The sequence below is a fragment of the Hetaerina americana genome, unplaced genomic scaffold (genome assembly GCF_022747635.1).
Source record: "Hetaerina americana unplaced genomic scaffold, ioHetAmer1.1.p SCAF_10, whole genome shotgun sequence".
In the NCBI taxonomy this organism is placed as follows: Eukaryota; Metazoa; Arthropoda; class Insecta; order Odonata; family Calopterygidae; genus Hetaerina; species Hetaerina americana.
In genome coordinates, this window is record NW_027286070.1 from 54,821,458 (window position 1) to 54,833,933 (window position 12,476).

At 39.2% G+C, this 12,476-nt stretch overlaps 2 protein-coding genes across 5 annotated transcripts in view; one reads left to right on the forward strand and one right to left on the reverse strand.

Moving 5' to 3' along the window:
* LOC139700136 (protein turtle-like) overlaps positions 1-12,476 on the reverse strand; it is a 744,763-nt gene that overhangs the window by 265,740 nt on the left and 466,547 nt on the right. The window lies entirely within an intron of this gene.
* On the forward strand, positions 3,427-10,011 carry LOC139700335 (uncharacterized). The gene is made up of 2 exons (XM_071598975.1): positions 3,427-4,638; positions 9,889-10,011. The coding sequence occupies exons 1-2, from the start codon at positions 3,427-3,429 to the stop codon at positions 10,009-10,011; spliced, it is 1,335 nt and encodes a 444-aa protein (XP_071455076.1).

Consider the following 12,476-nt stretch of genomic DNA (forward strand, 5'->3'; position numbering starts at 1 on the left):
TTGGGAAGTGATGCAAACCTTGGTCAATGCAGCCACTTGGCCAGCTTAATAGCCACAAGTAAAACTGTTTTAGAATCCTCTCGAAACGCTTCAAAATGTACGGTCGCACAGGAGCTAATTGTTATCGCTAGGCATTTTAATATATTTCCAATCCTTTCTATCTCAATTTCTATGGAATCGTGGAGCGAAATAAACGACCATGGATTAAGATATAAAGTTACGTCGAGATTTTATTTTCCAAGAAATTGTTTCCCTTTTAAAATTCAGCCAATAAATATTTTAAACCCCGCAATTGAATGCATCATAATAATATTCAAAAATAATACTTGAGGATAACGCGGAATTCCTCATTAAAATCAGATCATTAAAAATTAATTTATGGAACAATCAAACTTTAACGAAACGTTAATTAAGTAAAATACTCCATGGCCTATCTCTTTTAATGAGAGAAGCGTGAACACCAATGGGAAGAACTTAAAATATATTGAAAATAAAGGAAATTTTGAATGATTAATTCTGTTTCAGTTTTTGTCCACGGAGAACATAGAAGATTTTTTAAAGACAGACTTCTCTCAAGCACTGATTTCCATCACCTAAGTTATACCAGTTAATATTCCTAGTAATTGAATGATAAACAATTCCTTTAAGCCCTAATATTTATTCTAATGGGATAAGAGAAAATAATTAATGGAGAATATGCCTGGAAAATTATTAAAAATGTAGCGAATATAAAAATGCTTTTTAATTTTAACCAGGTAATTTTTAAATTGGAATTTTAAAGAAATTCATAGTTTCTGCAAAATTAATCAAATATTAAAAATACTAAAAAAATATGTAACTGTTAGTTTTAATGTCTATGCCTAAGAAAATTATGAAAATCTTAAATAAAATAGAATTTCTGTCCCATTCAAATTGGGAAGGGAAGAAAATCTAAACTGATGAATCTGACCAAACATCCCATGCATGAATACTAAATTTAAACGAATATTAAAACGGCATATAATATCAAAACAAGAGAGAAAAAACGGCGAAATAAAACCTCTTAGTTTTTTTCCTGGATCTGCAGTTTAAGAATAAGCTGAATACATAAATGTGCTGCATTTTATGCGGGGCTCAACTTATTGACACGCATTGCATTTCATGTGAATTTGGTGCAGAATATTTCATCTTTTAACGCGGTACTTAATGTCTCTCGAGAGAGGAATTCAAATCAAAATCTTTCACCAGCAAAAAAAAGAGAAATAGGGCTTTCCGCGAAAAACGTCTTTCTTCTCCGTGCATTGATTTTTCCATTAAGATGAAAAATAAAAACGAGCACTTTAAAACTCATTAGTGCTTTTTGGATTAATATAGAGAATAATCGTGCCAGGAAGGGGGTGGGAAGAATAAAAAACGAAATTTGTCCAAGGAAAATAATTTTGGATAACTGGAGAGAGAAACTTTGTCCAAATACGATTTAGGTGAGGAGAGGTGGAGGTGGTCCTTTATCTCCTACCCACAACCTTACAGCAGCCCCCTTCCTTGTTCCTTCTCTAAGCCCCTTCACTTCCGAGCACACGCAAATGCTTATAATAGATGGATGCGGGATATACGTAGCGCCCTCTTCCTTCCTCTTCCCGTTCAACTGGAGCTGTAATACATTGTGAGAGGCGAGAACCTTTTCCAATTTATTTTTTGGGCTACCGATTTCATTAAACACTTTTTGTCGGAAATACATTATGCTTCCGTCTGGAAAAATTCAATACTGGTGAATTCATCGAATACGCATTTCTACAACAAACTTCAAGAAGAATTTTAATCAAGGGACATTTTCCACACATCTCAGGATCTATTCAGTTTAGAATGAGGCAATAAAATTATTATTTAAGATTTTTACACGATTAATAAAAAAAAACATTAACCTTGCACGTTTATTTATTATTTTTAGACATTTTTAGTATTTGAGACTAAATAGAATAATTACCAGAGTCATTGAAAAAGTTATTTGGAAAGGCTACCAAAAATGCATGTTTAAGTCTCCATACAACATCACTTTAAGGTCCGTATATCCTAAATACATTAACTCCATAACGATGTCCATTAAAATCATAAGGAAAGCATATTCAGTCTTAAAATTTCGTGTTAAGTGCACACATTTATTTCAGTCACATAAAAAGTAATAACAACGCATGTAAAAAGTGACATTTTTTATAGGTTATATAGAATGCTTTATTCCACTTTATTATTCTTCATATCATTTGATTACATTGTCTCCTCCATTAAGTGGGCGTAAAAAATGGATAAACGGTAAAATAATTTTAAAATGGGACCAGGTGATTGAATGTTAAGTGAGCGGGAGAGTTACCTCCAACTCCTGAGCTAGAATCCCCACGGAGGTACATTTTTCCGCTGTACCCCGACTCCTAATTGAGCGTCGCATGCAAGGAGCTTGGAGTACAGGATTCCGCCCTGTTGTTACAAGAGGAGAGGGCGGAGATAGGGCGGGTAGAGGGAGCACTGAGGACGCTAGCGGAGTTGGACGGGTTGTGGCGGGGGAAGAGAGGAGCGGAAGGGGGGAGGCGGCGAGGTTAGGTAGAGAATGTCAGTGGCCCATTAGTTGCCTCGTGGTGCCCCTCGGACGGATACAGATACCATTTCCAGCATTACCGCCACCTCACCACTCCCTCTCACACCACCCATCCACCCTGCCGCTTTCATATCCCTTAACGAATTCCTCCGAACGAAACCTTTTACTCCCCATTCTCCCACCGGTCTTGTAACCTCTCCGACCGAAATGAAAATTTTGGAACTCACTCCCTGCCCCTGGGAACCCTCTCCACCCCGCACAACCTGCGACTCCGACGCCCATTCCGTCCCTTCCCCCCCATGTCCCTCCAACGTCCTCGGCCCACCCTTCTTCCTTGGAGAGCAGTAATTAGCCCAGCAGCTCCGCGTCTTCTGCCTACGGACCCGTCCTTCCCCTCGCCACCCCCAACTTGCCTCAACTCCCGCCGGCCTTCCTCTCCTCCTTCTCCCACTTCCTACGCCTCCCCACCTCCTGCTCCTCGGTGAAAATGGGATTCGAAGGATGCGGGGCGCGTCGTGGGGGTGGAGAAGATTGGGAGGAGGGGAATTAGGCAATGCCCCGCTAAATCTCATTCGTGAAATTTCGTGGAAAAATCTCTCGACTCCACTGAGGTAAGTTTTTAAGGCGGGGGGAGGCTTGAAATTGTCAGGGAAAGGTCGGAGCCGCCGACTGTTTATACTTTGAACGGCACTGGTGAAATATCATGCGACTATGAAATGTTTTCAAAGTCAGTTAATTCGGCTTGTCACCGGGAGTTACTATAAATAATAAGCAAAGCGATAGAAGGGTAGATTTTGTTACCAAGTCTTAAAAATCTACTTCCTTACTAGATATGAAAAACTGAAAAATATCAATAAAATATGAAGAAAGTATGCCTTGCCCTAGGTATCACTCCCAACTACGTCAACCTGCACACCAACATCAAGTCTCCAGCAGCAAGGCACGCCACACGGATCGCCCGAACGGTGTGGGTCAAGAGTGAACTGCAAGCCTGGTACAAGAAAAGGGACAGCATCGCCCATTACAGATTCCTCTTACAAACTGAACTCACCCGGGAACTCCACTGGATCGAATGGAACCTACTAGACGACTACGTGAGACAACGGAGTAGTGAAATCGCCCAAAAAAAGAGGTCAGTTTTATTGGACAAAATCAACCGCCTGAGAAAAAACGAAGGCGTTATCACTCAAAACCAGCCAAGAGAGAGACCGCCCCACAAATTTCACGATAGGGTGGTAAACTTATCGAATGTCGCCATTGAACCCCAAAACTTGGAAATATTGGAAAAGGGCCTAAAATACGTCCCCAATTTGCCGTTTGGTAACAGGGAATTAGATAATTTATTAATTGATTGTGATGTAGCTCTACATAACAACGGCATAGGCTTAAAAACGGTCCTAGCTAAGAAAATTCCAAACCTGTTAAAAAATAGAGGCTCTATAAAAACCAAATCCAATGAGCTAACATCCATAAAATCTCTGAAAAAATTCACAAAAGATAACAACCTTATCATAGAAAAAGCGGACAAAGGAAATGCAGTTGTCGTGATGAGCAAAGAAGACTACATTGAAAAGTGCAACAATTTTATCAGCAGCAATCAAATAGTGAAACTTCGCAGTGATCCCACCATAAAATTCCAAAAGGTTGTCCTAAAAGCAATCAAATCCTCCCCTAATATTTTCAAACATAACGAAATATACAAAGTGACAGTGATGAACCCCAAAGCCCCTAGATTTTTCGGACTCCCGAAAATCCATAAAACGGATACTCCCATTAGACCAGTAGTCTCCAGTGTGACAGCCCCATCCCGGAAACTTGCCGCCTATCTAAATTCCCTGTTCAGGGACTGTACTGAATTCCAGCCGAAATACGGAGTAAAAAATTCAAGTGACCTTTGTGAAAAACTCTCCAACAAAACCCCTCCGCCACCACACCACACCCTTGTATCCTTCGACGTCTCCAACCTCTTCACAAGCATCCCGGTATCCAGAGCAGTGGACGTGGCCGAAGAGGTTCTCAAGAACAAAGGAGCAGACCTACAGTTCATCAAAGAATTTGTGAAACTGCTAAAAGTGTGTGTGCATCAAAACTATTTCCAATTCAATGGTGATTTCTATCAACAAAATGAAGGCTTAGCAATGGGATGCCCTTTATCACCGCTCCTTGCTGATTTATTCATGAACGATTTCGAGGAAAAGTTTTTCAATAGTGAATCAATAGGCATCAAAAATTTGTTTTGTTGGTTTAGATATGTCGACGACATCTTTGCCATATGGACAGGAACCGATAGACAGCTAGACAGTTTTTTGAACACTTTAAACTCGCGCGACCGCAATTTAAAATTCACATGTGAAAAGGAATCCAACATGGAACTCAACTTCTTGGACATTACAATCTCAAAACAGAGGAATGGCTTTAGCTTCTCAATTTTTAGAAAAACCACTGCCACAGATCATATCATCCCCTCCGACTCACTCCATCACATAAGCCAAAAGTTATCCACTTTCCACTTCATGATAAACAGATTACTAAACATCCCCCTTTCAAAAGATAGTTACGAAAAAGAATTGTCAACTATAAAGGAGATCGCATCCGAAAATGGCTATAGTGAAACATCAATCATGAAAATTCTTTATAAAAAACGCCTCGAAAGAACGAGAAAACTTCTTTATAAATCGAGTGAAGCTACGGACGGAAACCTTCGCTGGTGTAAACTCCCCTACTACGGCTACATCTCCCAAAAAATAGGTAATTTCCTCCCGAGGGACAAACTTAAGATAGCCTACTACAACATCAATAATCTTGGGTCCTTCCTAAATAATACCAAGGACAAGGTGGATAGGGTCAACAAAAGTGGTATATACAAATTGAAGTGTAATGACTGCAGTGCCACATACATCGGACAGACAGGCAGATCCTTCCTCACACGCGCGGGGGATCACAAACGCAGCCACCGCACGGGGAATTTAAAACAATCGCACTTTGCGAAACATTTGTGGGAGGAGGACCACTCCAGCGACTTCAACCCGGAAATACTACACGTCGTGGAAAAGGGAAGAAGAATGGACAAATGGGAAGAACTGGAGATAAGAAGACACATGAAGAGTGGACATTTGGTCAACGAAATTTTATTTAAAAATCACTCCCCAATTTTGGAAATCTCCTTCAGGAAATAACATGTGCCAAAAAACCCCTGTATCATGCCTCTTTTTCCCTCCTCCAACCTCCTCATTTAGTTCACCCCAAAAACTTCCTTTCTCTTTCACCTCCCCCATGCCACCTTCCCTCCCCCCCCCCGCCAATGGACCTTTACCTGCCAGCCACACGGCTTAACCCCCCCCCCCCGTAACCCCTCTCCCTCCCATTAGCCATTCACCCCCACCCACCCTCCCCCAACATTCCTTTCCGTAGAGTGCATATATATACAACCCTGTGCCCGAAAAATGTTTGTACCTGATGATGACGCCGTTGCGTTGAAACCGGTAGTACGAATAAAAATTGTGTGGAAGTTACAAAGTATATTCATTGAAACGAGCATGAAGAAAGTAATTCGGTGAATTTTCACGGTATTCAAATAGGATCAGTTTTGTAATTTAAGTTCATTTTCTTTAATAAAATCAATTCACGACAGGTGCTGCCTTGGAAGTAGAGACATGCCCGGTTTTGAATCCTGGTGACCGCAGGTCTTTTTCAGTGGTCCGGTCCCCACTTAAGGTGATTTGTGGAGAGCACTTTGAGTGAGTGCGCCGTCCGTCGGATGAGACGCTAAACTTCGGACCCCTTGGCGCCTTTCGTTAAGAGTAGACTAATGCTGACGCCGGGTTCCTCTCCGCCCTCCCTCCTTTCTCATCTATAATGACGCAAATGACCTCATCTGTCGGTCGCCTCCCCTAAAGCTACTAACATTGAAACATGAAAGCCCTCCCTAACTTTCGCTAGCTCCATAACGCCATCTCCTGGCCAAATAATTGAGGGATAAGGTTGCGTTGATCGCCCCGCAGATTTTAGTGTGATTGAGGACTACTGGACGATAAGTTTGATATCCCACGCAGCTAAAGTAGTTCTCAGGATCATAAACAAAAGGATAGAGAGTAGGGCAAATTATTACTTAGGGGATGATCAGTTTGGGTTTAGGAAGGGGAGAGGTACGCGTGATGCCATTGCAGTAATGAGATTATTAATCGAGAGGAATATAGAACATAACCAGGAGGTATTTGCCTGTTTCATAGATTTCGAAAAAGCGTTTGATAGAGTGAATTGGGAAAAACTAATGAGTATATTGCAGAAAATAGGAAAAGATTTGAGGGAAAGGAGGCTAATCCGCATCCTGTACATGTCTCAGACTGCTCAGGTGCGGGTGGGAAGCGGGGAGTCCGGATGGGCAGTGTTAGGAAGAGGTGTAAGGCAGGGTTGCCCATTATCACCGTTGCTGTTCAACCTGTATGCAGACGAAATAATTAAAGAGGCATGGGAAGAACTCGAGGTAGGAATGAAAGTGGGGGGGGAATTCGTAAAATCAGTTAGGTTTGCTGATGACCAAGCTTTAGTTTGTCAGTCAGCCAAGGGGCTGCAAGCATTGCTTAGTGAATTGGAAATTCAGTGCGACAGGTATGGGATGAGAATCAATATTAATAAAACAAAGGTTATGCGATTTTCTAGAAAGAAAAAGGCTAAGCTAAATATTAAAATAGGAGGGCAAAAACTAGAGCAGGTAGAACAGTTTACGTATCTCGGAAGTGTTTTGGACCAACACGGTCAAAGTAGTAAGGACGCAAGGAGAAGAATTGCGCTACGCAAAGAGGCTTTCACGAGGAGGTGGGAGTTGATGACAGGGACGTTGAGTAAGGATGTTAAGAAAAGACTCGTAAAAACTTTGATATGGAGCGTAGCTATGTACGGCGCAGAAACGTGGCCATTGAAGCAGGAGGATAGACGTAGACTGGAGGCTTTTGAAATGTGGGTGTGGAGTCGAATGGAGAAGGTGAAATGGACAGAGAAGAAAACAAACGAGGAAGTACTTGGTATGGTGGGCGTAGAGAGGGGTTTGTTGGGAGAAATCCTATGGAGGCAGGAAAAGTGGATGAAGGGTGTACTGACCGGCAGTGGGATGTTGAAGACTGTGATTGAGGGGAGAATGTTAGGCAAACGAGGAAAGGGAAGGAACAGGATAGGAATGTTGGACGGGATGAAGGGAGGAAGAAAGTACTCAGAGAAGAAGAGGGACCTGATGTAGAGTGGGATGTTGTGTTTTTCTAGGGTCCACAAATTGTTAATTAGTAATTTTGTCCATCCAAAAACCTACCTTAACCGGTAGATTACCTAATAATAATAATGATACGTTTCCTCGAAAGCTCAACGATTAGGCAAGTCGAAGACCCGTGGTTCCCGGTCAAGGAAGCTTTTCTGAGCCTGTGATCTCCTCGATGCCATCTTCCCACCATTCATGTGTTCGTATTATGCGTTTCTACCCCTTTTTCTTATAAAGGCATCCATGTAAAAGAATCTATACACATACATATACGATATATACAGGTATATACACACACACACATACACATACATACATACACACACGTGTGTGTGTGTACATATGTATATTGTTTCTTCTCTTGAAGGAAATGATCAAATGGGAAGCGACCGACAAGGACATCGTGTGAAGATGGTTTTTACGTTGCTGGAGGAATTAAATGAAATTACACGCCCATTGACTCCATTTCAGAGTCACCTACGTGAAGTATTTCCATTCCGTATTGATATTTGCTCCTTTCTCAGCAAATGCCACCGCACCCTTTTCCATTTTGTTCATCGTATTCATGCTGGACCACTGTCTCTGATTCCTTCCAGGTCATGTTCAGTTATATCACTCTGGCGACACCCAATTCCCCTCATTGTCTGTGTAATGGCTGGCAGGGTCACGCGTTTAATCTTCCGCCTCAATCATAAACTCAAGGATACGCTAAAATTATAGGTGGGTAAATATAAGTGTTTCAGGAAGAAAATCTATCAGTCAGCGTCAAATTTAAATTATCCTACCTTAATTCCATACGGTATTGTTCGTTGAGAAGGTAAAGAACTAGGATGGTTTATGATGAGCTTAAAAATGAATCGATGGTCTGGTGAAAGAAGGTTAAATGAAATAATGGAAGGAATAAGGCTTCAAGGAATTTTTATTGGAAATTATTTCTATGTGCTGTAATGTCAGTACATTCCGTAAAATACTGAAGCCGGACCCAATTGGAACTTTCGGGCTAGCATGGCAGAAATTTTTACCATGATCAAAACCTTCTTGATTACTTCTAATGCATCAATGATGGTGTAAATTTTCAAATTCGTGCATTTGAAGCAAGTGCTAATAATGTTATTAAAATGAGACGAGTTAAATATTTTATGCAACATCTATGCGCTGAACTTAAAATAACATGTCCTAGTGCATAATTAAGTTTTCCAGGTCAAATACATCCATGCTCTTTTTCTTCAGTTTTCACTGACCGGAGTTCATTTATGTCGTGCCTATGGGTCAAAGAAATGTATAAAATCATTGTTTAGTAATTCCGGGTTCAGTTTTTCCCGGAATACTCTGACATTACTGCGCTTAAAAACTTAATTTTAAATTTAGAACTCTTTGAAGCGTCATTCTTCCAATAATATCATTTAACTTCCTTACATTAGGCCATCAGTGCACTTTTTGTTTGGTCATCACAGATAAACATAGTTCTGAACCTTAAAAAAGAAATATTAAACCTATCTCCTCCGCTCCACCCACCCACTTCTATCTCTCCTTCTAAACCCACCCAAAGCATTCTCCTCGAAACTCAGGTCTCAGAGTATACTATCCATTTTTTCCTTTGGTACTGACTATGTTTCTCAGATATAATTCCAATTAAGAGGATACTATTTCTTTGGATTTTCTCCTTGAATATATTTAATAGAACTTTACGGGATTCGAGTAGGATGTTTTAAAACTTGATGCTGGCAGTTAGAGTTCTTCTCTTTGGAGTTCAATGCGTAGGAGATGAGAAAGGATAAATTAAATTTTTTCATACCGAAGTAAAAAGCTCATTTCCCTTCAGTTTGAATTTCTACATATCTTCATCGTAATTAATTTTTACGAAAGTTAGGATATTAAAATATTCGTCAATCCTCCATGTGTCCCTGACAACTGTATAAAGAACTTTCCCGGGGGAAAAATTTAATCTATTTATGCGATACGCTGTTTCAATGTGGAAAAAGTACTTTGAGGATCATATCCATCATTTTTCCTTAACGGATGAACATTAAATGTACTAAAAAGTATGGAGTGTGAGTGGTTATTTCTCTTTCAGCTTCCAAATATTTCCCATTTACTATCAGGTAATGACAAGATTTCTGAGTCAAGGGCGATGGCGTTTCAGACACCTGAGCCCGGGGAAAGCGTCCATTCCAATAGACCGTCGTCGCCACGTTAAAGTCTCCTCGGGCTCCGTAAAAAACCCTGAAATCTCGCGTCTAATACATTCTCGGAGCTTTTCCTCCCATTAGGAAATTCATTCACCCGGAAAGACACGAGCATATTAGCGACGGCAAGTAATGCATTCAAAACTCCAAAATACTCTCCGCATAATCCAGCGAGCTTTAAATTACATTTCTGGGAAATGGGTCACTGACTATTTACGTGCTGGTACCTGCAACGCGGCGACCTCCTGAATAGAGACAGGACATGAAAACTAATCCGGTGATTAATTCAAAACTTCGGTATTTTCTAGTAGGGCCAAGCAGAATCACTATCGTAAATAGATCATTAGCATATGCGAAATTGTGTATTACCTATTCGGGAAATTGTACATTCGTGACGTGATGTACAGACAGAAAGTAAACGTGCTCAGTAATATATTATCGGGGAACACAATAGAAGGCTAGATTTTGTCTTCCAGAGAAAAGGGATGCATTCATAAAGACCACAATAAATACAAATAATCCAATAGACTTTCGATTTCTCATGGAGCGATGGAAGATGTGGCTGAAGTATTCGTAGTAATATCTCAATAAATACTTTATCCCTTGATTGTTAAAACCGATGGTGAATGTCATAACATTCATTGAATGAATTGCTTTACATAGGTACCAAAAAGGTAGCGCCATGACGAAATTTTGCCATTATAATTGTGGCGCCCAAAGAAAAGTTCAGTATTGATAAATTACCATATTCACTGAAGCGAAGTATTTGAGCGATAAAATTTACCATAAATCACATTGGACATCAATACAAAACAATAATAATTTCTTCTATTAAGAGGGTGCGAATGCTTATGCGGTAATACTGGTCCCAAAATACTGCTGAATAAAGCTTACATATTTTTTATATTGTTTAATGATATATTTAAATTTTAACTACATGTACAGATAAAAAATCATGTTTATATGAGTGGGTTTCTTTTTTTCAAGAGCGTGAGTCTATAAGCTTGGAAGACGGGTAAAAAACTCTATTGGAGCTGATCTAAATATAAAATGCCGAAATAATACATTTTCGCATTAAATGTATTGATACGATTCCCCTTTTGACTCCGATTGACACAACGATTCCCCTTCACCAGGAAAATCATCGGAAAGGTAAACATGTCATAGAATCGAGGATGAATTTATCAACATATGGACAACTCAACAACATTTCGAAAGCAATTTTATCGGAAATGAACACGTTTGCTATTGTACACAAGCTGTACATGCCCATTATTTTGGGTATAATTCGAGATAAAATGCCAAAGGGAATTATATAAAGCCTATTTCAAGTTAATAAGATAGGATTTTTTAGAATTTTTTAATTGAATAAAAATTTTAGGAGATTACATTGGAAACGACCTTTTTACGGAAGAAAACCAATTCTAGGTTTTAATAATCGCAATCTCCCGCCATAAGATAATCTTTGCAATGAATTAAAAAAGATGTAATGCCGTAAGGGTGGGGATAATGCTCAAAACACAGTTCTATAAGCCCATCTTTGCAGCTTTAATCACTCAATATAGAGGTAAATTACCATTAGATTCAATTCTAAAATATATTCTATAAAAAGATAAATCAATAGCAATTTTTAATATCCTATGACTGTTAATAACAATAAACACATTAATCCAGATTTAAAACTAAATAATTAATGTTAATGATATATCTTCCATTTAAAAAAGATAAATAACACGCTGTTTCATCGTCATCATTACATATTAAACAATACTATTGCTCCTGTTACAGTCACAAATCTTTCTAGACGCTCTCAAGCGTATATAATTCATGCCGATGATTGTGCAATAATTTTAAGCCTGAAAAAAAGACAGGTTCCTTAACAAGTTTGTAAACATAACTTACGAACGATGCCATAATTATAGGAAGTTATGACTTGTTAGAGTGTAACATGGGAATGTAAAAAATGGCTCACAGAAATAGTACCATGTAAATGCCACATCACCATGGCACAATGCTCTAAACAACTAAAGAAGTGCATAATATGATGTCGGAACAAATACTTTATCAGCTGCATCGTTTTATTTATTTGAGAAGTTCCTAAATTCACTATTACCGGCATAATTATACCATTAGTTAATTGATAAATAATACACTGATGCATGTAAAAATCGAAGCAGAACAACTGATCCTGAAATCCTATTGCTCTTATCTCATGAATGACATCATATGACACTCAAAAAACAAATAGGTTAAATAGATAGCGAATATCGCGAGACCTAAATAAATTAGTGATAAAAAGTATTAATATCAAAGTTAAAATAATATTCTACGCCACCAAATTTAGTGCCAAATTGTATTTTTCAAAGTACAAATCTCATCCAAATGCTAAATTAATGAATTCAAACATGAAAGAGAATTTCTTTACTCTTTCCTGCGGTGTTGTTTGTTCAATCTCGGAAGACCATTGCAAATTAAG